Below are 27224 nucleotides of genomic sequence, written 5' to 3' on the forward strand. Positions count from 1 at the left end.
GCTCTGTCTGGCAAGGGCCTTTCGTTTTTGAACTCCTTCAACCGGATTGGCCACTGGACTTGACCACTTACAGTTAGTCGCCCTTGAACGTTTGCCGAATCAGGACAAAGTTGTCCGAACTAATGGCGGAACGTGCCGATGACTGAACTCTAACCGTCACAGCCAACTTTATTGTGCAGATGGGGATGAAGGCGTGGAAAAGAGAAACTTGATTTAAATAGATATAGAAAAGCGTAAAAACAAGAAACACCCTCGATTTCAGTTTTAGGTGAGTAAGTTGGTTGTCTGCCGATCTTCAGTTCGGGTTTTCTGAAGTTATTCCTGCTGTCGCCAGTAATGTTGTGTTGGAACAGTATTGATTGGTTGTGCATTCATGCTAGTTTCAACATGTACAGACTTTCTTACTGCTGTTATTTTAAGTTCGTATTACTGGCCGATAACTATCAGGCGGTGAAGGTAGATCGACTATTAATTTCTTATTGACTGTTGAAAATAAGATCACTGCTGCTCATCTGTAGCGAGGGAGTACCGTATTGGGCACAAACACCAGAGGATTTTTTTTCCCTCGTCGAGAATAGTTAATAATATTAGCTAAACAATCTGAATTTTGTATTTGCTTTGATCCATGCCTTAGCAGCAAAAACAGATATATTAAAAAATAACATGTTTCGATTATAGAAAAAAGTCTAAAATCAGCACATGGTAGAGAGTTTACCAGTTGGTCTATGTTTCGTCTGTAATGTTGCCTTTAGAGCTGGGTGGTTTTGTTGACAGCAATATGCATCTTAAATGTACCTACTCTTGCGAAAAGAAGTATATGCAGTTTCAAGACTGTATGTATAAAACAATATATTTGATTTTGTTGTACAGCTTTGGTGTTCTGGTTAATGAAACGAACAGATCATCTGTTTCGGAACTGTCCGACTCGTTATTTTTGTATAGTTCATGACAGCCGTAAACATATTTTACTGTTTTACTGTCGTGCACCGTCAGATTTGAATGTTCTATTGAAATGCTATTAAACATGCCTAATTTGCGTAATGATCGTCGTAGGCGATAGGAAAACTTTAAAAAGTTTAAAAATGTACTCCATGCAAAAGTTAGGGGAATGGGGGAGGTTTAACAAGCTTTTCGGAATTGAATTTATTTGCAACTTAAAAATCGTGTGGGAATTTGAAGAAATTGTGCATTCACGCACAAAGCAAACAACCCCAAAGATACCCGAGGTACTGAGCAGCTCAGAAATAGCTTTAGATAAGATAGAATTAGAGCTTTTTTTCGTTTTTCACTTGCACTGACTCGTGAATGTTAACAGATTAATCGAAAAGTTGTTGGGATGTTAGGCAAACGTCAAAAATAATCGGATCTGTCTTTCACGACAAGGCAATGCGATTGCTTTTCAAACCAGAAAAGAACTATTCCTTTGAGTACAGCCGTCGAAGATGAATGTTTCTATGCATTTACTTTAGGGCACATTCGTCCCCCCATATCGGTAATAAAAGAGAGGAAAAGGCCTACCGTGGACTTTTCATCTGGTGGTGGAGGTTATGGCAATAGAGTATTGTCTTCAGCCATGAGCAAAGATTAATCGGGTCACCTAACCTCATAAATATGCACAAAGAGTGGTTTTCACTCTTGTTGATTTATCTTTCAAATTTATTAGATGCATTTAGTCAACACTTCAAATTGATAATGGTTATGGACCTGCTAGTAGTACAGGGTTATGTTTTGGTGATATAGATTAATTTGAGGGTATGGCAGACTGTTAGATGTTGCTTTACCTGACAACCATTGGCTAGTCTTCCAGTAAATACTCAGGAGGAATTGCTCAAAATGTGTACAAAGAAGGAATGTCATCATGTTTAAGACTAGATTCTAGAGTCGAGTACAGACTTACTGTATGTACAAGTGATATTAGCACTGCTTGCTTCATTTGAACTAACTTAACTTTTAACTTTTTTTCCCCCCAAACAGTACTGTAAGCTGCAGAAGTAGCACACTAACTTGTACCAGGTTAGTAAAGCTTACTGTGTCCTGCCCTTTGTCTTGCTGGGCCGTAAGTGACGTAGTTTTTATTGGCTTGTAGCAGCATGTGCTTGTCTTGCTTGGGAGAGATTCTGTAGATTTTAAGGATTAAGCATGCTTTTCTGTTTTGCCAAAATGAAAGTACAAACACAATAAATTGCATTTATCACCGTGGTAAGTTCAAGAAATCTGATTCAGAACCTTTATTTTTGATGGAAATCTCCCAATGTTTTTTCTCCAAAATTTCCCAAAAGCTGTTTGCCATTGCTTGTAATTAGCCTTACAAGATAGTTCATCATTGTGAAATTTCCTGTTCAGCTAGTCCTGTCTATACCTGTCAACACTCCATATAATTATTTCATTGTTGCGAATGTCAGGTACTTTATTAAAGTGCCAAAATACAAAAATGAATAATCATTTAAACATTTTTTAAAGAATGGTAATGTCATTTTCATTTTCCTTCAAATACATAACATGTTCAGTCCAACAGCACTGAAAACTTCTCTTCTCTAATTCAGTAAGCAGTGCATATTATGGCACAAGGAATGACTTAATCCTACTCTGTATACAATGTTAAAATGACTACTAAATCCAGTTCTTACATAAACTATTTTAGAAGCATTCTTCTTCAAGCATTTGACATCTGCTCAATCACAGTGGCAGTGGATTAAATGCAGTTTGCCACCAAAATCAACCTATACCTTCTCCTCTGATGTTACTGCACGCAGTCACTCTTGTTCTGCTCTGCTATGGTGTTTTTTATGTGTGGACCCCAGCTATAGAGGTGAGCCTAGGCCCTATATTAGTCTCCCCCCCTGGATATATTTTTCTCAAATGAACTCTCACTTCATCTACTTTCAAGAATGAATAGAACCCCTTTGAGACTGGGTTGATTTAATTAACCATTAATTTGTGAACCACCGTTCTAAACTGCTTGGTCATATCAGTAGTCTTTCGGTTCTGTCGGAGAATAGACCTTGAGGATAGTTTTTGGAAAATGTAATATTCTGAACATCAAAATTAATTTCTCATTCTATTGACTCACATATGTTTCTAGGAAAATCAAATACAGAGATTTTGACTGTTGACGTTCTTTTGATTAATTGACCATTCGTGACTGACAGCGAATCATTTGAGTGACCGTTCCGTAAGCATGAAATTCTCAGCTGTGAGAGAGTTGACAGCGTTTTGTGAGAGTTCACTGCGCAGTTTTAATGACCTGCTGAATGTCAAGCCTGGAGGGAAAAAAAAGAAAGGGACCACTATTCCCCTCATCAATAGAACATGAACATTGTACCATCTGTATGATGGAAGTGAACTCATGAGTGTTGAAGTCAGTATTTAAAGGGTATTAAGTAGAGAACCTTGATGGATTTACACAAGTATATGACTATATTAATCGTCAGAGTGTCTTGTTAAGACAGACACTCTGCATTAGTTGATGGCAGCCTTACTGTATGGTACTACATGACAATATTCCAGCAGGGCAATGCGCTTCCACATGCTGCAACAATATAATGGGAATGTGAAATCTGTCCAGTGGATACCTTAGTCTCCAGCCTTGAGCCCCACTGCACACTCATGGAGTGAGCTGGGATGACTTGTGATATCTAGGCTTAAGAGACCAGTGAAGGCACAGGCTGTCCAGGCTTTATGGGAGGAATAAGTACAGTATCTTACAAGACAAGACATCATCACCTGGCATAATGCATGTTTTGAAGAATTGCAGCTTGAGGTGGTGGCCACACTGCTGCCAGCTTGTGACGATTGTCAGTCAGACATGTGGATGATTAATATTAGCACAATGAATGTACTCTGCCCTCATCATGTCTGTTTAATAAAATGTCAGTGCATCAGCTGTAAAATTGATTCTAAGAATTTGAATTTTGAGTTTGCTGCAATTAAGAGTGATGTTTCTTTTGATGATCAGCATACATCTGAAATACCAGTATAATTAAAGAAGAAAAGATGTTGCACGCTGTGTATGGCTTCTCTGACTCATCCTCTTGTGATTTGGGAGAAGAAGCTTAACAATTAATATTAGTCCTTAAGTTGTCAGGTGCTTATTAGACAATTTTGCTCTTCAAAACCACTGCCAAAGTTAGACTTATTTTCGTGATCAGGTTATGGTCTGTATTGCTTCATTTATACTTTTAATGCAATAAATAGTTAAATCAAGATCCATATCGCTTTCTTGAGTTGAAAGGAGTCCTCTGCTTGTCTGGTACCCTTGTGGCAAATTTTCATTTAAGATGAAAAGCTTATGTTCCAGGTGTGCAAAAGAAAAATGTTAGTTTTAATAGTTATAAAGGGTTCTGTTACTAGTAGGGTTTGCTTTATTTTTTGTGAGTTGAGAATTAGTATAATGTTTAAGATATGACTCTTTCTCATTTGTGTATCACACCACAGGTTATTGTTTAAGCTGATTAGTTGTAGCTTAGAAAAGTGATGACCAAGTGGGATTTGAAGCCTCGATAATAATCTTGTTAAATATAATCACACAGGGTGTTATTCACAGCTGCTAGGATTGAGTCTGTTTGCTTACCTTGACACTGTTTAATTTAGCTTTCTACGGTGACAGTTCAAGGACCCCAGCCTACCATTATTAAACTTTTCTGGAAAAATGTACACCTTTAAAATAAGAACAATATTCTATTTCTATGACTTTAAGAAATACAAGAGTCATTCAAAAACAATGCTCCTGACAATTGCAGTTAAATTTATTTCTTCACCAGTACTGACTCCTTGCTGTAGCTGGTGGAATTTTGAAATTGTACCCTCATCCCCAGGATGTAAGTGCACACAGGATGTAAGGAGAAGGCATACAGCTTTTTTGCTGCCTCACAGCTCTGGAGCCCTGTGTTTAATCCTAGACCTGGGGTGCTACTGTATCTGCGTGGTGTTTGTGTGCTGTCCTGATATTTGTGTGGGTTTCCTCCAAGTGCTGCTGTCAACTGTCACAGTCCAAAAAGACACTGGTAGATTAATAGTTCTGGGGAATGGCCCCGGTGTCTCTCTGTGTCTCTCTGTGTCTCTCTGTGTCTCTCTGTGTCTCTCTGTGTCTCTCTGTGTGTGTGTCCTGTGATGGACTGGCATCCTGTCCTGGGTGTATCTTGCCTTCCACCCCTTGCTTGCTGCGATAGGATCCTGCTCCCTTGTGACCCTGAATTTGATGAAGCAGTCAGACAATGAAAGGATGCTTCATTGTTGACTGCTTCACCAAGATGAGGCACACTTGTTCAACAGTGTATTGCCTCTGCTTTGATGTTAGTGCCAATGAGTGGAGTGTAATGGTAACTGGGGGGAAAATATGTATATATATATATGAATATTTTCAGGTATTTTTGTGACTTTAATTGTACACTTGTAATAATTTTTCAGAAAAAAGCATATTACTTTTGGGGTGACCCTTATCATATTTTTGTTACACCAAAAACAAAACAATCGGTAAAAGGTATACATTATGTAAATACCGTATGAACAATTCTTCTTAAAATTGGCTAATAGTAAGCCTCTTTGAAAAGAAGACCTTGCATAGAAAAGATCAGCTTCCTGTGAATATAAGGTCCTTATTAAAGTTTCGGTTTTAAGTGGGACATTTCCATTAAGTGCCACAACCTAACTATATAAGAATGTTCATCTGTGAATCTGTATACAGATAAAAAAAACCTGAGTAAATTTAGGTTTCACAAGCTACATTTATGTGTGCCATAATCTGTTTGAAAAACATGAAGATTGATAAGTTGGGGTCCTAACTACTGTTTTGTTTAAATTTACATATAGGTTTAACCTCTCCCTTCAAACACAATTAATTGAAATCCTTCAATGCTATCTCTACCATACTCTCATTCTGTTTTCATTCAGCTTGCAGTGATGTTATGTGCACATTTTTCTGTATCACTCTTGGTCTTAAGTGGGTTTTGTATTTTAAGAGAAATGCAACAGAATTATTTCCTGAGATATGTGTGAAGTACACAGTAGAGTGTTAAGGATTAAAATACAGTGTCCAGCCTGTATACACAGTATGCATTAGTCAAGTCAGTGATGCTTTTAAAAGTAAATCATAAATTGTCTTGTGCAGCACAAACTATTTGTAGTCATCATCTCATTAGTTAACTTAAAGTTTTAATTGTGGACTTCAAAAATGAGTTATTATCAGTGAAGAGAGCTTTATTCTAAGAACTTAAACTTAATTCTAAACAATTGTATCCAGTGCTGTTGGTATTCATCATAGATTAAAGATTAATGGTACCGTTTTTTCACTTCTTTTGCCTTCTTGTTCATCTTTGCCCTCGTTTAGTGTTACTGCTTCTGTGGTCTGCGGCATCTTGTCGGTTCACTAGTCTGCCACATAAAATCATCTGCTTCTAATTATGCAAAGATGAATGTTTTGTTGATGTTAAGGCTAACATCAAACTGTATACAATTGTTGCATGACCAATTGGGATCATATGGTGTGTAGCTCGAGATGCTGCTTGAGAATATTTTATTAAGTGTTCCCACGTCTCTGTTGGCAGTTGTCAACATAAGCAAAAACTAAAGCAGAAAAGAGTTTATCTATGACACCTCTGTCCCAACTGGTGCGCATTCTGGCATTCTAGCTTGCTAAAATCCCCATGGTTACTGTGAGCTACTTGCTCCTCTCTCATGGTGATTGACACCTTGATCTCGCAGTCGGCCTGCTTTGCTTTTGCACATTAGCTGGGTGTTGCTATGGTGCTTCATGTTGAAAATGAGGCTTCAAACACAGCATCTTGTGTTCCCTTTGCAGAGAGCAGCTGAACGGGACTGAGAGATCCACTTGTGCAAGGACTTTGGACATCTTATTTTTGTTACAGCGGCAATGTCTGACATCCTTGATTCTTTAGATCCTAAAAGCAGTGGCAATGACAGAGGAGCATAAGCTTTTCCAGTGCCAGCTGCTTTTATAGCCTGGTTCACAAAGGTAACCTGCTTGACAGAACCTGCCAATACATCCAGGGCTTGCTACCGGATTTTATTAGGACTACCGCACTTATAATGCACTTCAATGGATGCAGGTGGTATTTTGGTTAGCATGCGGGATGAAGACCATTCCTTTCATATTCGCTACAGGTAGGACTGGATATTTAATTTTTAAAATTACTTTCTGCTTTGTCCTTATGTAATTTAGCTTGGAGTGAAGTTCTTTCCACATTTGGTATTATTACTAATGAGGTGGTTAAACTCATTATTATAGCTACTATGATTTGACTTTAGTAATAGATCAAGCTATTTTTGAGTTTCTATAACCTCATATGAATATATATGGAAATAATTTCGAATTATATTGGAATTCCTGTCTAAAGACTGGAATGTGAGAATAGCACTTGTTCCTTACAATAGTTTCGATATGATAGTACTCATAATCGTTCCCCCAACAGTTCTTAAACTTATATGGAGTGTCTCCTGTTTTCTGTGTGGTTTGCATCTGCATTTTATCTAGGTATTTTAATAAATTTTCTCACTGGGACAAGGATGGTTTAATATAGCATATAGTATGCATTAAATCATTTAATGGTGTTCACCTGATGTCTGTTAATATACAACTGAATCCATTAACATTTGACTTAATATCCCTTATTTTAATTTTCTATGAGTTGTATCCTAACGTACATAAATACATAATTTTCTAATGCTGTAAAATTCATATGCAGGATAAGACAGTATTGCTAAGAATGTTATTTATATAGGCATATCAGGAGTTCTCACTTTATTAATCATATTTCTCCAGTAGCAAAAATTTGTTTTTGGATGTTCTTTGTATGTGGTGTATTGTGATATATTACTAAGGTTAAGAAGTGAAATTGATAATGTTGTACTATAGTTAGCTCTTGGATCAATATGATGAGGAGTTCTGTCATCTCTATGATTACGTGAAGGTATATAGTACATCATTTTGCCTGACAGGATAATGGGGATGCTTTCAAAAAGCCAAGGATTTTACAAAGGCATATTAAATGGGGAACCTTTAGCGTAGCAAAGACAATAGACTTCCTGTTATTTGGATGAAATGAATCAAACCATATGTTCCTGCTTTAATGATTTTTTGTGTGTGTAGCTTTTGTTTTGTGCTGTGGTATGGGTCGCATCGTGCACCTGCTTCTCTAGAAACATAATGAGGTAATGCAATCCATGGTCTGAGCCCATGAAATGGAATAGGAAGCAAGTGTGTACCAAGTTACACCTTTGTCAATATTTAATGGCCCACTGAAACATTGATGATGAGAAACTTGCTGTATTTGTAATGTTTTGTTTCCTCTCTTTTGGTTCTAATATACAGTAACAATTTAGTTTATAAAGAACGTGTATTAATAAAAAGGAAGTGGCTATATTCTCTGGATAAATACTAATGTTCTACATTGACTTGACGTTTTCTTTAATATATTGCCAGGTCCCATTAGTATCTTTTTTTTTCCTCCAGAAACTGCATTAATATGCACTTAACAATTCTACTGTTTGAAATATTCACACGGCGGTAAAAGTGAAGTAGTGGATTTAATTGGTAACGACCTTTCTTAATGCATTATTGATAGCGCAAAGAAAAGTAAGAACTGTCTACATTTGCGTCTGTAACATTTTTACTGCTCCTTTTATTATTTTGTTCCCTTCCCTTTTGAATACAATGTGTATATATAAGCCTATAATTAAAACCCCAAGTTTTAGATAGACTTAAATCTTAAAATCATTAAAGTCTACAAGACCTAAATCTACAAAATCCTTACGGTCTGGAATTACAAAACACATATATTAATCTATATGTGGTAGTTCAGGTGGGTAGCCTCGTCAGCATGTGTAGGCTGCAAGGGAACAAGTAATAAGTTTATTCCATGCTGGAAAAAAAGAAGAAAGAAAACGCAACGTTTCGGCCGTGGAGCCTTCTTCGGCTTAAACGTTGTTTTCTTTCTTCTTTTTCTCAACATGGAATAAACCTATTACTTGTTCCCTATTAATCTGTATGTTGTGTGTAACCATGTTATTTTTTGAAGTCTTCTAATTTTATTGAGCAAATGTCCTATGTGTGCTTATTGTCAATGACAGAGACAGGTGTAGCACAAAGAGAAATTGTACCCAGCAGGTCCAGTGAAGCAGAGTACTTGGCCAGTACTGCTATGTCTACGATTCACATGCATCATCAGCTTTTTCATGAGTGTAGTACCTGTCAGATTAAAACCTACGTCCTCGAGTTGTCTCTGGGTTTGGAACTGTAGTTTTTAGTGTTGTATAGAGCTCAATTGTTCCCTTTTATATTTTGACTGGTGAATGATAGAAGGAGCTAAATTTGTAAACTGGTTTCACTTAGTGCATTGGCTAGTAATCGAGGCATAATTTTGTCTTAGTTTGTACATTACAGAATGTGAATCATCTGATATGACAGTGATGTGGGTGTACTTCCTAATTGTAGTTGCATTCATTGTCTCTTAGGAGAAAGAGTGTCATGTCAGTTACAAGTAAAGCGGAATTTTGGCTTGTTTGCTTTCAAATACAACTCAAAATGGAGCCTGAATATCCTACTGAACTTTTCAAAAATAAGGCATGTGTCTGACCCAGATATTGGCAAAAATGTAGTTATTAAAATTCAATTCTGAACCTGGGGTGATGTCTGCCTGGAGGTTGTGTGTTTTCCCCACATTCATGTGAGGTTTCTCTGGGTGTTCTGATTTCTTTCCATAGTAGAAAGACCTACTGGTAGGTTAATTGGCTTCTGAGAAAATTGTCCCTTATGGGAGTGTGTCTGTGTGTACTCTGCGATGGACTGGTGTCCCATCCAGGGGTGTATTCTGCTTTAAGGCCATTACTTGCTGGGATGGGCCCCGCAACAAGTATTATTACTTTCATGTTTAGGTCACAAGAGCCTGATTTCACATTGGATATGGTCATACATAATGTGGGGGAAAGGAGCAAAAGGAACTGCTCTCTCAGCACCTGATTCTTTGCAGAGGGCATTTTCAAACTACACATACTGTACTAACATTGATGTTTCTGTAGAGGTAGATCTTTGAGCTCAGCTTGGATTCTGTATCGAATAGAAAAAGGTTTTCTCATTATACACAAGATCTGATGACCAGACAAAGCCATTTGCCACACATCTTAAATCTAATTCCTTTTAGCCATTATATTGATGTTATGTTCTCTAAAATATAGTAACTCTCTGTATGTTTCGTTAACATTTATATACTTCTAAAACTTTTGGGTAATTTAAATTGACTTTGTTTAAAGCAGCTGTATGCAACTCAGAGCAGTGTATTAAGTTCAAAGGCAGTTGTTACAAAGCACATTAATATTCTCTAGAGCTGCTTAGTGTGACTATAATCACTGCAGTGGTGCTCTTCTTAATCACAAGTGACAGACAACATCAGGTGCCCAAGTAATGGGGGGTGTGCTGAGATCAGATTAACTAAGATTATGCTAAACAGTTATTCCTGTGAAACCTAAAGTTACCCTGGTCTTAACATCTTTAAAGATTTTTGTGGTTAAAGCAGTAAACTGCAACTGGGAACATATAAATATATGAATCAATTATTTGGGTCATTATTTTAAGAGGAGCCCTACAAGTATTTGCGGGACTGGAGAATTTTCTATCCACATGAGTTATGTGTATATACACTAGAAGCCTGTATGTGTGGAATATTCCCCCTTGGAAATCTTGCCACTTACATGGGACATTTCTACATCGTGTGGCTCAGAATCAAAACTGGAAAACCATCCAAAAACTAAAGATGTCGGTTATGTCCATGTGCTTTGATTGTGTAAATCGGAAAAACAGCAGGTACCAATTTTAAGTTTTGATGTTCTGTTTTGTGTTTTTTTTTATTCCTAGTGAAGACTAAACTGATGCTATTATATGTCTTTTATTGACTTTTAACAAGATTAAAAACATGACATTTTTATTGTAGATAGTGAATGTTTAGTATGTTATAAAAAGTTATTTTTTTGATATTTTGTATTTGTTTCCTGTTATGTATGGGGAAGTAAATACTGAAAGTTATTTCAAAATTCTAATAAAATGTATTAACATTTAAATACAAAAGTAGGTGATTCACATTAAACAGTAGAGGTTTGAAATCTGCTTTATCATGTAAACTATTTTAATAAACATTTATATCTCTTACCATTGGTGCGTTCCTTTTGACTAGAACTGTCTAAAATGTATAGATAAAACTTTCACACAATCACAATGTAATTTGATATATTGTCTTGGAAGTATTCATGTGATTCAAGGTGATGGTAATGCTGTTAACACTGACAGGTGAAACGTTAAGAATAAAATGAATCCCTGTCCTAGTCAGAGAAAAAAGTTTGATAGTAAACCTAGACGTCCACCCACAATGCTTGTAGTAAAGCATCTAGATTGAGCATAAGGGAATTATTTTGAGAAGGAATCATAATTATGGGGTAAAAGTTAAATATATTTGAATAAATATTCATAGCTTCAGTATATGAAACAAAGTTGCTGACAAAAACATATTTTATATAAGGTGTTAAAGGTGTTTGTGTTTTGCACTATTAATATAATTAACTTTGTAGTTAAGAACAATATCCAGTTCCTGTTACAATTACAGGTGTGTACAATTACCTGTGTGTACACACAGGTGTGTGAATTTAGATCTGTTATTTTTATAACATTCAAAATGTTTTATGATACACAAAATTAGTAACTAGAGAGTGAATGTTTGGTAGAAGCTGTGTTCTAGAATACAGTAGCCCTCAATCTATCAGTCCATGGAGAGAGCTATGTTTCCATTTGCAAACACAGTTTTTGCAAGAAATTTCAGATGGAATCTGCTGGACCCTCAAGTGCCCAAGAACACCCTGCCTACCCAGACTCCTCCTCTTTTAGTAAAATTAGTTTGCTGGTCCCTTCTGCGCTATTCATGTACATAAAGCTGGGTATTTGAAGAAACATTTTCACTGTGTAGCAGCATAGGATCAAAGTTATTTTTATATCCTTATTTTCAAGTAAAGTGAATCTAAAAGTTGTTTTTAATGGTATACTGGATATTACATGCACACATGATAGATTTGATCAGTAGAAGTTGGTGACAGAAGCCAATTTTTTTTATGACGTTATAACACACCTGCATAGATCCCAGGAACCTGATTGCATAGTAATATTTTTCTGAGCTACTTTTTTTTGGAGGGAGAGAGAGATTCATAATGTATTTCCCTTGCTTAAAAGCTGAAGTAGCTGGTATTCAGACGTGCTGGCCTATGATGACTTTTCATTGATTTTGTTTTTCTTTCCTCTAGAATGGAGGCCTCCTGCCTTGAGCTTGCCCTTGAGGGAGAAAGGCTTTGCAAAGTGGGTGATTACAGAGCTGGCGTTTCCTTTTTTGAAGCTGCGATCCAGGTTGGGACAGAAGACCTCCAGATACTCAGTGCTATTTACAGTCAGTTAGGGAATGCTTATTTCCACTTGCACGAGTATGGCAAAGCACTGGAATACCACCATCATGACTTGACTCTGACCAGGTACAATATAGTGATCTGCTCTTCTCCACACATTGCCTCACTGGAATGTGTCCCTAATGGTTTTTCCCTGCTTTCTACTTTTCTTCTAATGCAGTGCCAGTGTGTTGCTTTTTCTTTTGGGTGGTAACGAGAGTTAACGGTGGTATTTTTATTTGCAGAACAATTGGGGATCAGCTTGGCGAAGCTAAAGCCAGTGGCAATCTTGGCAACACCTTGAAGGTTTTAGGGCGATTTGATGAAGCAGTAGTTTGTTGTCAGAGACACTTGGACATCTCAAGGGACTTTAATGATAAGGTGAGATGTTGTTTTTGTATTTATTAAATCTTATGATTCGTTGTATTGTTTTGAATAGAATGCCCACATAAATAATGTAAACCTTATCTTAGGGGGGCTCAAGTATATTTTTGCATATGGAATGAACCAAACCATGGATTAAACCATTATATTTTAACCATGTTTACTTTTTGTTCTCTTCAGTCATTGTGCTGTGTCAGGGTTGTCTAGTCCTGGTGCTGGAAGGATGCAGCAGAACTAGAGATAACTATTAAACTAGTCTGTGTTTAATAGTTGCACCCCTGTGCTGTCAATACTAGACAGTAGACTTGAAGGGCTGCGCCTTCGCCTTAGTCTGGTTATTGAAAACCTAGACAGGAATTTTGCTTAACGAGAAAGACCTCAGATGTAAGACCTGATGCTCCATTGATGAAAGAACACGAATTTGGAAACAAGAAAAAGCCAACGTGTTCTCAGAAGCAGATGTACCGGCTTTCTTTCCTCATGTGTCTTATTTACCAAATTGTGGGCCCCGGATATTTGTCACGAGTTCTTGAAATTCTGTGACAGGTTGGGGAAGCCAGAGCGCTTTATAATTTCGGCAACGTTTACCACGCCAAGGGGAAAAGCATCTGCTGGAGTGGGGCAGATCCAGGCGAGTTTCCCGAAGAAGCTATGGCTGCTCTTCATAAAGCAGCGGACTATTATGAGTGAGTGATCGAGGGAGGAGTGCATACATTGATAAACTACTTTTTTTTTTAATCAAGTTAATTTAATTAGAGACATTTTGATTATTTCTTTTGTGTTATTATACAACTGTAGTGTGCTTTAACTATGATGTGAATAATCTACATTTTAACCTCTTGATGTAGTGCTGCGATTATATCTTATTCAAGATTTCTCAAGCCTATTTGGTGCATTCACGTGATGAAACATTTAAGAAGAAATCAACAGTGGTTCCTTGCACAAAAATGTATAATTTTTGTTTTGACTTTTATTTTTTTTTAAGAGCAAACTTATCGATTGTTAAGGAGTTAGGGGACAGGGCAGCTCAAGGCCGCACCTATGGAAACCTGGGTAACACACATTACCTTCTTGGACAATTCAGGAATGCTGTGAAATCCCATGAACAGGTATGGAGTATTGGGAAAAACTCTGAGACATTGCTTATTCGATATATATTTGTTATAATTGCAGTATAATAATACAGTACATATTAACACTGTTAATTTGATGGCTAAACAGTTAAAGGGATAAAAGTTTACTGAAGCTGTGCATATTCACTACCAAACAGGTTTTTATTTCTCTAAGTGGAAGTAAAGTGATAGTAATACTGATCATCTTGACCAGAATTGTTATATTTATAATCGCAAGCAACATTTTATTAAATAAGTGTTATCATACTGTAATCTAATTAGACACATTAAAATAATGGTTTACATGTGAATTATTGATTATTGATTATCTCGGTCTGACAGCTGAGGTGTGGTTAGTTTTAGTTGCATACAGCAGCTAGAGTTGTATTAAAACTGATGGGAATTTTTGCTTAGTTTAAACGCTTTCCACATTTTTCCTCATTTTCCTTTTTTGTAGCGACTTCTGATCGCCAAGGAGTTTGGTGACAAAGCAGCCGAAAGAAGGGCTTATTGTAACCTGGGAAATGCGTATATTTTTCTTGGGGAATTTTCACTTGCAGCTGAACATTACAAGTAAGTAACTTGGATCCCCGTCTTTTCAGATGTTTTTCTGTCTGAAGTTAGTATGTACAGAATTAGGAAAGCTACTCCATGTTAATTCTTATAACTGAGTATTAATAATGTAGACAAATTGTTTTACTTTGCTTGGTAGTAGAGCTGGGCGATAATTCGATAACGATAATTATCGCGATATAATTTTCCTCGATATAATTTTAACAAAAGTTCGATAAATGTTCGATATATGTTTATGCTTCGCCATAATATGCGCATGCGTACAAAATACTGCGCGAGTGTGTGTGCGTGTTGCAGACCGGGCAGCTAACAGATTTGTTTAATGTTTCTGCTGTTTGGCAAGTGTTTGTTGTGTTCTTAAAATAAAAAGTTGTTTAATTTACCAATTAACTGTCTGGTTTCTCTTCAACTTTCACTCAGGAGAAAAAACTCTGCCTTTAAACTTGAAAGAAATAATGATTTGACATTTATCGTGATAATTATCGATATCGACTGATATGAAAATATTTATCGTGATAATGTTTTTGGCCATATCGCCCAGCCCTACTTGGTAGATAATAGTAGTTACAAAAGCTGTTAGCAGGGCACTTGTAAAGCTAGGATGGTGCTTATTATCTTTGTCGCTCTCATCATTTATTTGCTCTCATCATTACTTGTAGGAGAACACTACAACTGGCTCGACAGCTGAAGGACAGGGCTGTTGAAGCCCAGGCGTGTTACAGTCTCGGAAACACTTACACCCTGCTGCAGGACTACGAGAGGGCAATAGACTACCACCTTAAACACCTCATTATTGCCCAAGATTTGAATGACAGGTCCGTGTGCATCTGTGTTAGATTATCAGTGCTTGGATTACTCATAGCGTGCATCCGGTTTTACTTTAACTGGTGACTGACAATGAAATACTGAGAAGCAGGCTTGTTTCTTTCATGTTAACATATTTTTCATTTTCCGAATTTGTATTTTTCAAATGTTCCCAGCCTAAAAATAAGATAACACTAGAAAATCTAAATCCCATTTAATCTTTGTCTTATAAATTGAAATGTTAGACAAGTTAAATGAGAGCTACTTCATTTCTTGTCAAATTGTCGGGGCCTCATAAGAAGATTCTTGCTTGGCAAATTGCTTTTACAGTACCTACGTTTCCTACTCCATACTGATAAATATTTGATACTGACGAACCTCTGAAAGCCTAATGCACTGTTTTTTAATATGTCAAACATAAGTTATTTTGAAATTTTCTGCTTATGTTTCAATGTTTTCAATTTGGTATTTTAATGGAACCATTCATGATGTGCATTTTCATTGTGTCTTCCTTCACTGCAGAATTGGGGAGGGGCGGGCATGCTGGAGTTTAGGAAATGCCTACACTGCACTGGGGAATCATGATCAAGCTATGCACTTTGCAGAAAAACATCTGGAAATCTCAAAAGAGGTAGGTTGATGTACTTTATTTGATGGTGTTTATGTTCTATACTTTCAGTTCTAGGGACACCAGAGTGGCTTGATCGGTAAATATGCTTCTCCTAGGGCAGGTTGAATTTTATAATCCACATATTGAAAGTTTAAGCCTTGCTAGAAAACTGTGAATAGGACTCTAAATATCAGTGTACAAGCGGCTGAGATTAATTGTTGTGGCCATCTCAGCTTTGAGATCTACAGTACTTTGACATTTGTGAACTTCCAGAAGGTTGTAGGCTTGCTGTGCTGTTGATGAGGTTTCTCCACTTATCTGTGATGCACGTCTTGTTCTGGGCAGTGTAACCTCATTCTTGCTCGTGCATGTTTGAGGAACACTCAGGAGAGGTGTGAAATTCAATGAAATTCTGCATTCAATGGATTTCTAACAAGAAAAGGAAAAATTAAAAACCTAACCTGTTAGCACCCTTCTTCTGGCCTTTGAGATGTGAAATCTAAAAAGATTTCAAGGAAGGCTCTTGTTTTTTAAATGTTTTAAAAGATTTCCCAAAACCATATTTGGACATTTATTTTCATTAACTTTTTTTCTTCTCTCTGTACAGACTGGCGACAGAAGTGGTGAGCTCACAGCCAGAATGAACGTCTCTGATCTCCAGATGGTCCTGGGTTTGAGTTACAGCACAAATAATTCAGTTCTATCGGAAAACCACGAGATTGATTACAACTTGCATGGTAAAGCCCAGCCCACACGTTCTGATTTGTGTATTGTAGTATTTGCAGTATTTGTATGAAAGATATTTGTTTTAACTTTGTAAATTTTTAAAAAGCTAAAGCCTTTTCTTTACAGAGACTCAAATATGAACGTTCTCTTTTGCAGGAGCACGGCCAAGGGTGGGCAGGCGTCACAGTATGGAGAACATGGAGCTGATGAAACTCACACCTGATAAAGTCAAGGTACAGACTTTTTTTTCTGTGGCCTATTCAGATACTTAACAGGACACTAGTTTCACTTTCTAAAATCAAAATAACATTTTTGAGAGATTTAAAGTGCATGTATTTTTTTTTTGCAATGTAAATTAAAATGGAGCTTCTTTCATTTCTCAAAGGGTCAAAACTGGAACAGTGAAATGCTTACAAAACAGCAGAAACCACTCCTGGCAAAGTCCAAGCTTTTCTTTCTGAAAGGCAAGAAGCACAAAAATAACGGCTCCTCTACTAAAGTTCTACAGGATACCAGTAACACACTCGAGAGCGCTGATGTCCAGGAGCAGGCTTCTCAAAAGGCAAGCACTGATACCTTTTAGCATTCATTTTGTATTATGTATAATTCTGCATAATGTACTGAAAGGGCAGTCTAATCAAATACCAACTCCTTATTCAGAAATTGATTAGATTTTGAATCTCAGACTATTCTTGTCAGTTTTTTTAAATTAAACTATACCTAAAACATATTATTCTATTTTGTCTATACTAGAAACTGTAACATAACGTATATACTTAAATGTGTAATAAACAACTTAAATATTAATTGTGAATTGTAACCTTTTACAGTTTCCACCTGATCATAACACCTGATTTTTCATTGTAATCTAATGTAATTAATATATATTGTGCAAGAGCTATGCTAGCTGTCACTATAGTGCAGGGGCCAGCTAAACTTTGTATTAAATGCTGGTGGTTTAGCATACAACAGAAAAACAGAACTCGTGTTTATTATAGATGTAAAGGGAAGCTGTCTGTTCCTTTCAGTTCTATTTCAGATTTAAATGTAGACAGGGTTATGGGTGTTGCTTTCTTGCTTAAGCACCTCTCTATAAAAGCACTTTCGGAGTTGCACGTACCACAGAGCGTGTTCTTCAGTGGTGATTCCCTTGGTTCAGTTTATATGTGATTGCATAATTAATCTGACATGCTCTTCATCATTCCTGATTAATGGAAGGTTCAGTAATTTAACACAAGACCAATCATTCACTAGATAGGGTTGAAACAATCTTAGTTTCAGGAAAGCCTGTATATGGAGGCATGGAACATGGAGGTAACCTTGTAGGATTTTTTCCTTATAACCTATATATGAATTTGTTTGGGGTTTAATATATGAATATATGAGTATTTGTTTCTCGGAAATTCTTAAACTTAAACCATAAAGCAGAATGTAAAGTGTAGTAACAAGCTGTACTCTCATAGGATAATTGGATACTTTGTCTCTAAAAGTGACCACTTTATTTCAAATTGTTTTAATATGTTTTATAACCTAGTTGAACTGAGAATGTCTTATTGATTTAACTTTTCTAGCTTCTCAAATCGCTTATTTTTAGTATTTAAACTATTAGTTTTATGTAAGCTGAGCTAGTGTTTTATCCTGATTTGTGACTGTATGGGCTAATTTGCTAGTCAGCAAGTGTGTCTGTCTGCTGCCGAACGACTATCAAAGATCAGGCAACATCCTAGTACAAATAATGTAAAATGCACAGATATGCCAAATAGTGTCTAATATTTTGACTCAATCATTTTGCTCTTTTGTTTAGCTCAAACAAAATACATCTGAATTGTTTCATCATTAATTGTGCCTCCAACCTTGTAGGTCCATGTATTAAAATTCAGTGCTCCAGCATTTTTTTTTTTATTAGCAGTTAAGTGTCTTGAGTCTGCAGACACGTTTCTAAAATGGGCATTAAGAAACTGATTTAATCTACTTACTTCCTTGACAGATTTACAGTATCATAAGCTATGCATCTAAACACCGTGATGACAGTTTATTAGGTCATAGAGATATTTGCTGAACAGTTTAACAGTGCTACCTCATGTTTGCATACTGTATGTGTTACAGAGAGTTAGTCCTGACATGCTTGGAGACGAGGGATTCTTTGACCTGCTCAGTCGATTCCAGAGCAACCGAATGGATGACCAGAGGTGTTCTATAGAGGACAGCAAGAGCAGACTGTCGGTGCCATCAGCGACCTCCTCCACCCCCCCCAGAGCAATGAAGAAATGTAAGTTTACTGTAATAGCCTCTCTGTTAAAAGGCTTTTGTATTCGTGTTACTGTTTAAAGGACAAAACTCTTGTATTTGAAATATATTCTTAGAAATTGGGGTATCATCAGAATATCGGGAAATGACTTGGCAAATAAATCAACAAGTAAAATAAATAATCATAACCTCCACAAATTGTAAAGATTTTTGCCAAAGGCAAGAATATACCCGAGCGGTTGGTATCTTTATCTTTGGCACTGCCGTGGTGAAAAGTAATAATTCAACCACACTGACTTTATTGCCAGTGACAATACATACACTAAAAAAACAAACAAAGTTTCAAATGAGGCATCCCAGAGGCCTTATGTCCTAACCACTGAGAAAAACCCCAGATAGCTACCAAGTGTTTGACTCTTGAATAATGCCTACAAAGGCCAAAGGAAGAGATAAGCTGCCTTCTGAACTTAATGGAAAACAACCTGTGGTTTAATCTCTCCCTTTCTGTAAACTCGGATACTACCAAATGAATGGGAACCTATCTCTATTCTTAAAATTCACACTCTAAACAGGAGAGGTAGTTTTTAATGGAGTGATTCTTTAAACAGGAAATCAAGAGTTCCCTAAAAACCACAGAATATCAAACTCCAATCTGATCTTTCAGGGTGATCTAGAACAAGGAGCTCCTGCCCTCTATCTCTTGCCTTTCTTTACCCTCTCTCCCTCCTCCACTTTTCTGTACCTGCTTGTTGGTTATCTGCGGTCTTCCTGGACTGTTGATCAATAATTAATTATTTTCCCAGAACTTAATTAACTAAGGTAAACCTTATGATTGCTTTGATCACTAAATCTGGAACCACTGCATTTTAGCAAACATCCCTGTGCATTGAAGCTGGAAATGTTGACACTAGCCAGGTGTTCCCCATTGTACCTTAGACTTAGAATTTTTCTTAAAGCAGTTGTGAAAACACACTTTATGACCTGTAGCTGAGGTATAGAATACAGAATAAAATGTTAAGTTTAAAAAAAAAAACTTTCTTCTAAATGCAAAACGTTTACATTTTTGTTTCCCCAGCACATTCAGTGTCAGTTGTCTCACCTCACACTGATCAGTTCCTAGACCTGCTGGCAAGCTCTCAGAGCAGGCGGTTAGATGACCAGCGAGCAAGTGTTGGCAACTTCCCTGGCCTTCGAATCAACCAGCAAAACAGCCAGTCTGTACTCAGCCATCTAATGGCTAATGCAGACAACAAAGAGCCGGATGAAGATTTTTTTGACATGCTAGTCAAGTGCCAGGTAGGAGTTCTTTGAATTTGGTAAGAACTCCTGGGGCATTAATGGAGATTTAACTACAAAACAGTGATGCCTAAGGACATATTATCAAGACTTTTATGTTTATTTGGTTTCATTCAATCGTCTGCCTTATTGTACTATACTGTTATGATAAGAGCCTGTCGTTTAAACGGATAGCGATAATAAACGTTTTAGATAAATGCACACGTGGACTTGATGAACCTGATAACCTCTCATTTGTATTCGCTCTTTTTAGAACAGCAGCATTTGTTCTCTAAGCATTCTCTAAGCATTATTTCTACATATTAGAGATTATTATTATAGATCTAGCAGTAGCTCAAATGCTCTGGAGTTTGTTTGCAAAACGAGCACAGAATTCCTGCAGGTCTATAAAAGGAACACGGCTGGTAATGGTTCATGTTAAAGAATCATAAAAAAGAATATTCTTTATAACCTCAGATACCTTGGTTTAGAAGTCGTGATCGCCAAGCTTAAGGGCACATATTGCACGTGACAAAAGCCGTTCATATTTTTTCCTTCCACAGGGCTCAAGACTGGATGATCAAAGGTGTGCCCCACCTCCTCCAGCAGCCAAGGGTCCAACAGTCCCGGATGAAGACTTTTTCAGTCTGATCATGAGATCACAGGCGAAACGTATGGACGAGCAACGGGTGACCTTACCATCTAGCACAAAGCGACCCAGTTCCAACTAAGACAGCGTGTCGCAAAAGCTCATAAGTGAATTTTGTATGCACTTCATGCGATGGAAAATACAGTAAACGAACAGTTTAATCACAGGTAGGGAATGTTTACTTATTCTTCAGGGAATCTATGCACTGCCTCGCATCAGAAGAGGAACAGCATAAATGCCTACTGAATGTTACTGCAGCAAAAACAAGACTGTATCTTTTGTAAAATTTATGGACATTTGAAAACTTTAATACTGCACAGAACAGCATTTTTGTTTCCAGAATGTTTGTCTAGAACGCAGACTGCATAAACTGCAAACTTTATAAACCACACCAGTCTCTTGCTAACTGCCATTTAGTTCAATTTTTGCTTTGTGCTGTGTAAATACCCCTAGATGTAAATTGCCTTTTTTGGGGGGGGAGGGGGGTGGAATGAGGGAGGGCAGGCAATGTAAAATTAAAAAATAGACCACCTGGTACTCTTTTATACCTATTGAATTTTAATTATTTGAGGAATAAACCTCATTTTTCAGCACTATGTAATTTTGGTGTAGTAATTTTAAATGTTTTTAATCTTGCCTATATTTAATTTCCTTTTGGACTTCTTGTCTTTTGAGGACAAAGATTAGAAATAAGAGGCCTTTTGGCCCATGTAACTAATTTTGGTATGCTAGGGTATTGGCATTGTCCCCCATGTAATCATCTACAGTTATGTTCAAGATTTAACAGATTTAGTTCTATTAAACTGTCAGTAGGACACTCCTTTAAGCTCGGGAATACACCTAGTCCCTCTGGGTCTCTGGATTGCTTTTAGAGCAGGAATATGTATATTGTAACATGGTGACCAAAATTGTGGCCAGTAATTTTAAATGGTCATATTAGTGCACAGTAAAGCTCTAACATAACATTAAAAAATGTACATTTTCACAATTTGTAAGATGTATGGAGAACTTATGTTGTTTTATTTGATGTTTCCCTGCATTTTTTAGAAGATGAAAATGTCAACATAAACAACCATCTTTTTATAAGTCACTTCTTCTAGCTTGATTTTTTTTCCTCATTTTACTTTTTTTATTGCCTGCATGTAGACCGTACCTGCATTGTGTCATCTGCCAGGTGTTTGCATTTGGTTTAAATGTTGTCAGTCCTTCTGAATTTTCTTCACCTTGGTGCATTTGCTGATCCTTCTATTGGGGTAAGATCTACAAATGTGAAGTACTATAATTACAAACTATAGCAGAATTTAATTATAAATTAAAAGCAGGGATGGTCTTCAGCTTCTAATAGAGCTAGTAGTTACTGTCTGTTAAATCAATTTGAGCAGTCGCTCTATTGCTTTGTATTAGATCTTTATCTAATTCTATGCATTTCTTTGAATACCTACCATGTGTAATTTCAGTATTTCTCATAACAGATTAACTTCATCAAAAGCCTTCTGAAAATTATACCAAGCCACCTAATTTTTCTGTCTCTTTCTGTTCTTGTTCTTATAAGTTACAAGTATTGCCATACAGATGATCCTCCAGTTTAGTTCTAATTACAGTTTCCATAACCTTAGATGGAGTAGCTTTCATTTATTCCATATAATTTAAAATCTTTTTCAACCATTGGTCTAGAAGTGTACATTTTGAGGGCAAACTTGGCTGGTTTTGCCTAGTTTAGAAGCTGCCAGATTTTCTGTTTGTGACGGTGTGGTAGCATACACAGATCCTTCATGTTTTGCACCAAGAGCCAGAGCAAATTATAGCACTGCTAAAAGGAGGTTGTAAATCCCTTCCCCATGCTTAAATCGATTAAAACACTCTTCCCATTGCAAAAAGGGCAAGAGCCATAGTCTAAGGTTCATGAGCCTTGAAATGGGGAGAGGGAACTACACTGTGGTGAAAGTAAGGTACAGTATGATATTGTAGATCTGGATTGTTAAAGTGCCTTTACACAGGCTTTTTGAAACATGACTATTACAGAATGAACAAAGTAGTAAATGAATATCCACACAGCCATCAAATGTACCTTTGTATTTGTAAAGATTTCAGTGCCTCTAGTTTTTACATTTTATTATGCTAGTATTGCAATTAAACTGCTGGCTTTGACGTGGGCTTTTTGTTAAAAAATAAGATAATACCATGTTAAGATTTGCAAGTGGAACCAGCCTTAAGACAGATGGTCTGGCTAAGGTGCATCTCTAAGTGGCCAATGGAACTTGGTGTAAGATTGCTGAGGAAACAGGCAATACTAATGACACCAAATATGAAGGTATAAAACGTTTCCTTTATATACATTTGTGAAATGTACCAATATATAATCTGTACAAACAGTATCAAATTAAATTATGTATATTATTATATGAAAGGCTGTGTTTCTGGTACGGGTGACTTTGTGAATCCATCATCTTGAATACCGTCGGGTGGATATTTTGAAACCTGCAAAAAAGAAAACGGAGATCCTCCAGTAAAAAGTTGTAAGGGTACACCTCCAATTAAAATACAAATTTGATAAAATTCTAGACTTCTTTCCTGCAAAATATTTGAGTCTTGTCACTAGTCTGATGGCTTAAACTGGGCTAAAAACAGGACACCACAACAGCTGAAGATCCCTTTCATTTTGGATATTGAAATCCCTGCATTTCAGAAGCAGCTTTAAGACTAATAAAAATTCTCCTTTCTTAAAAGCACAAACTTACATTAGTATTTGCATCTCCCTGAGGCAGGTCTGTACTTTCATAATGGGAAACAGTCTGCTTGGACTCATCTGTCTTGGTGAAAGAGCTGTTGGACAGTTGGTCTCCAGAACGTCTACAGGAAGCTTCCCCTCCATCAATCCTTTCATCTTGTATTTCACAAACAGCTTTCTCAGCAGACATGTTGGACGTGTGATCCATACTTTGATGATTTTCTTCAGCAGGAGGCAAGTGGTCTCCGTTTTGGTTGTCTCGATATTCATCAGCAGCTTGAACGCTTTGGGCTGCTTCATGCTCAAGAGGCACATTTTCCTGATGATGGTAGAGCTGCCTTTGACATCGTCTAAAGAGACGTTTTATACAAACAAATGCCTGAGAAAAAGAATGAGACATTGTAGAAAGTGCACACTGGATTGTGGATTTGTACGTGAATAGCATTAATTGTATAGAGTTCACCAGAGCAGTATGGACAAATAATTTGTACATGAAAATATTTCCTCTCTAAAACTGCCACAGACTTACTTTTATCATCAATAAATACAATATACAGCACCTGGTGAATATTTCCTCTCTAAAACTGCCATAGACTTACTTTTATCATCAATAAATATAATATACAGCACCTGGTCTTTTAATTTACCTACCAATAAAGATGTGACAAAAGCAGGAAAGGCCCAGAATTCATAACATTTCAGGATATCCGTAAAAATGGGATAAATGTTATGTATTGATGAGTCCCAAACAAATGTGAGAACTGTTGAACTCCATGTCTGTAAGAAAAAATCAAAACCAAGACAGTCTGATTTATACAGTTAAGAACATCTTATTAAATTCAAACCAGTTTTGACCTGATTTAGACATGCATTAAGAGGAGCAGTATGTATGCTTTTCGTGTGAAGTAATCACATATTTTAATCCTAAAATCTTATAACACTTCTGTGTTTTCATTGAGAGAGGTTTAACACTAACTTCAGAGGCTTTCTGGTTTCGCTACTTGTGCAAAATTTATACTTATATAAAACATACCCTTATATCAAAACACACTCAGGATTTCTCAATATTTTACAATAACTACCAAATGTTTATTTAGAAATACCTTAAAATGCTATGTTATGTATTACATAATGCATTACGTATTTCATAATGTAATGCAATTAATGTTTCACTTTATGTATTGCATTTGTCTACTTCTACAAGATTCAATTAAAACAATTTTCAGTTTTACTTAATGTCTAGCATTTTGAAAAAATGCTAAAAGGGATATAAAACTTACTGACAAAATTCTTTCACACTGCTCAGCAAACACTAAGAGCCATTCATATGAGGTACTGTGATAGTCTTCTTCCTGGTGCTAGTACAGAGAAAAAAAAAATGACTAAGCTTTTCCCATCATATTTAACACTTGTTTTGCTTCTGATATGAAAATGCATTTGTTATTATTGTATTTTTCTTTGCTGATATTTGTGCTCCCCTTTTGCTTCCATTTCACAGCTTTTCTTTTCACTCTGTGTGGTTCTGAAGTACGATACATATCATATGTACTGTAACTATTGTACCTGTGTTCACCTACTTCACCAATAACCCCATAATTCCAGACCTTGGGGGATATACCGAGAGGCATTAGAAACACAACAAATGTATATTTAAATTGGAACCTAGTATATGTATATTGGAACTTGGAATAAGTATTTGTTGCATTTTTAATTTAAGGAAGAAATTGCACTTCTCTTCACACCAAGCAAATGAAAACAGGAACATACATAATAAATATATTGTACAATAAGTGAAATAGAACTGTGCAATGAATATTCTGCTTAACTTAAATTGCTCCCTATTGAAACATGGCCATAAACTCTATTCATAAACATACATCCACCTCCTAACTGCTTCTTCCAATTCAGGGTTGCAAAGAAGCTGGAGCCTACCCTAGCAAGCAATGGGCGCAAGGCAGGGTACACCCTGGATGGGACGCCAGTCCACCACAGTGCAGACACTCAGACAAGCACACACTCACACCTAGGGCCAGTTCTCCCAGAAGCCAATTAACACAGCAGTAAATCTAGACTCAAAACTTTCTGCTTTAGAAGAGCCTTTCCTTAACTGGTTCTGTTCTTTATCCCTCTGCTCCTACTGTATTCAGTACCCCCATCTACTCTCTCCTCTCACTGTGATTTCTCATTGAGCATACCTTGTGTATAGTGTTTTGTTGTTCTGGTCATTCTGTACAGAACTATGAGAAGCCACCTTTAAAGGTGCTATATAAAATAACGTTGTTGTTATTATTTTAGGAGGGGACCAACTTGATCCTCCTCTGAAGAGCAGCAGCCTCTTGGGTGACATGCAGCAGATAATATACACCAACAGCCCCTCTGCACTTTTGATGAGGTGGAGATGCACAAAATTACTTCACTGCTTGAATTTAGGAGGGAAATAGAAGGAAATCAGATTGTGCTAATCCAGAAAAGGAATTCAGCCAGGACACTAGGGATAACACCCCTGTTCTTACAAACAGTGCCAGTTGATTTTAGCGTTCCAGTACTGTATCTTTTAACAATACTTTTGTTTCACAATCCAATTCATGTTATCAGGTTTACACTTTATCATGACATTTTGATAGACCGCTGTGTTTAGTAAAATATTTAATAATTGTCTCACAAATTGTCTCTTGTCCCTTGCAAAATCAGTAAGGCAAAGTTTACCAAGAACTTTTTTTTAAAGAAAAAGAATTATTTCTGATTATGACATCCTTTTATTTAAAAAGACATTATTCTAATGAACCTTAACTGTAAAGAAACGGAAATCCATGACAACTTACGAAGTCCAGCTTTTGGATGCTCTCTATCAGTTCATCCAACTTTCTTTCGAAGACTGAGTTGTAGCCAGATGCTGTCTTTAAATCTACAGCTATGTTTTTCAGCTCTTCAACCTCAAGAAACAAATGAAAAGCTTCATCTTATTTAACAACCCACTCTCAGTCAATTAGATATATCGACATAGACAACAACTGTGTTAAATCGTCTTTTTTAATCCTTGATAAAATCATCCATTTGACATTTTTTACAAGTGATTTTCACAGTTTACCTTGTTAAGTGAGTGGTTACCTACATCTTAATCAGTTCAGTTCCAGTTTTCCTCAAATCTCTTTCAATCTGAAAGCTCTGAGATACCTTCTGCTATTGCAGCCTATGCATAGTTCTCCTTGTCCATTCATTTTCAGTACTTTAACTACATTTTTATCGTTTCATATACTGTATAAGCAAGATCTTTTGGCATGATCCAATGCGCAAATATTTTTTAAAACATAATATCCGTTATGTTACTAATTTCCTTCTATCATGTTATAGTTTAAAACGTGCAAGAATGTTTGTTTAAATTAAATTTAAAAAATACAGTAAACCCCACATGTCTATTTACAGTACATACCTGTTGCTGTAAAATGGATAGCTTCAGACAGCACGCAGATGGATTAGGACGGATGACCAGATTAGTTTTATCCTTGCACTCCTTATGGTCTTTTATGCAAATATTTTCAGCAGTGTCATCCTGTGAATAAAGAAATACATTCAATTAAAAAAATCATCGGTGTAGAAATTTAACAAAACGCATTAAAGCCGTCAAGTAAACAATTGTTCTAGTGCTTTATGATAGAAAAAATGTTAGGTTCTTTCTTAAAAAATGTG

General features: G+C 36.6%; 2 protein-coding genes across 8 annotated transcripts in view; one reads left to right on the plus strand and one right to left on the minus strand.

Moving 5' to 3' along the window:
• The first annotated feature begins 94 nt into the window (after positions 1 to 94).
• Positions 95 to 23917, plus strand: gpsm2 (G protein signaling modulator 2). Of its 5 annotated transcripts, XM_015355522.2 has the most exons (16): positions 95 to 268; positions 1975 to 2013; positions 6797 to 7119; positions 12295 to 12516; positions 12675 to 12810; positions 13360 to 13499; positions 13799 to 13922; positions 14383 to 14498; positions 15158 to 15313; positions 15825 to 15933; positions 16520 to 16649; positions 16795 to 16871; positions 17024 to 17200; positions 18745 to 18907; positions 19961 to 20181; positions 20724 to 23917. In XM_015355522.2, the coding sequence occupies exons 3-16, from the start codon at positions 7055 to 7057 to the stop codon at positions 20889 to 20891; spliced, it is 2004 nt and encodes a 667-aa protein (XP_015211008.1). In that variant the 5' UTR covers positions 95 to 268; positions 1975 to 2013; positions 6797 to 7054; the 3' UTR covers positions 20892 to 23917. The 5 variants fall into 5 exon arrangements, with proteins under 5 accessions (XP_015211008.1, XP_015211010.1, XP_015211009.1 ...); XM_015355524.2 differs by lacking the exon at positions 6797 to 7119; XM_015355523.2 differs by lacking the exon at positions 1975 to 2013.
• LOC107078397 (uncharacterized) overlaps positions 23116 to 27224 on the minus strand; it is a 6176-nt gene continuing 2067 nt past the window's right edge. For all 3 annotated transcript variants that reach the window (XM_015355532.2, XM_015355531.2, XM_015355530.2), the window contains exons 3-8: positions 26968 to 27087; positions 26360 to 26470; positions 24818 to 24895; positions 24189 to 24314; positions 23548 to 23916; positions 23116 to 23287 (exon numbers count right to left, since the gene is read on the minus strand). In XM_015355532.2, coding sequence (XP_015211018.1) covers positions 23207 to 23287; positions 23548 to 23916; positions 24189 to 24314; positions 24818 to 24895; positions 26360 to 26470; positions 26968 to 27087 — 885 coding nt within the window. In that variant the 3' untranslated portion in view covers positions 23116 to 23206. The remainder of the gene's footprint in view (positions 23288 to 23547; positions 23917 to 24188; positions 24315 to 24817; positions 24896 to 26359; positions 26471 to 26967; positions 27088 to 27224) is intronic.

Source organism: Lepisosteus oculatus, chromosome 9, assembly GCF_040954835.1.
Source record: "Lepisosteus oculatus isolate fLepOcu1 chromosome 9, fLepOcu1.hap2, whole genome shotgun sequence".
Classification (NCBI taxonomy): Eukaryota; Metazoa; Chordata; class Actinopteri; order Semionotiformes; family Lepisosteidae; genus Lepisosteus; species Lepisosteus oculatus.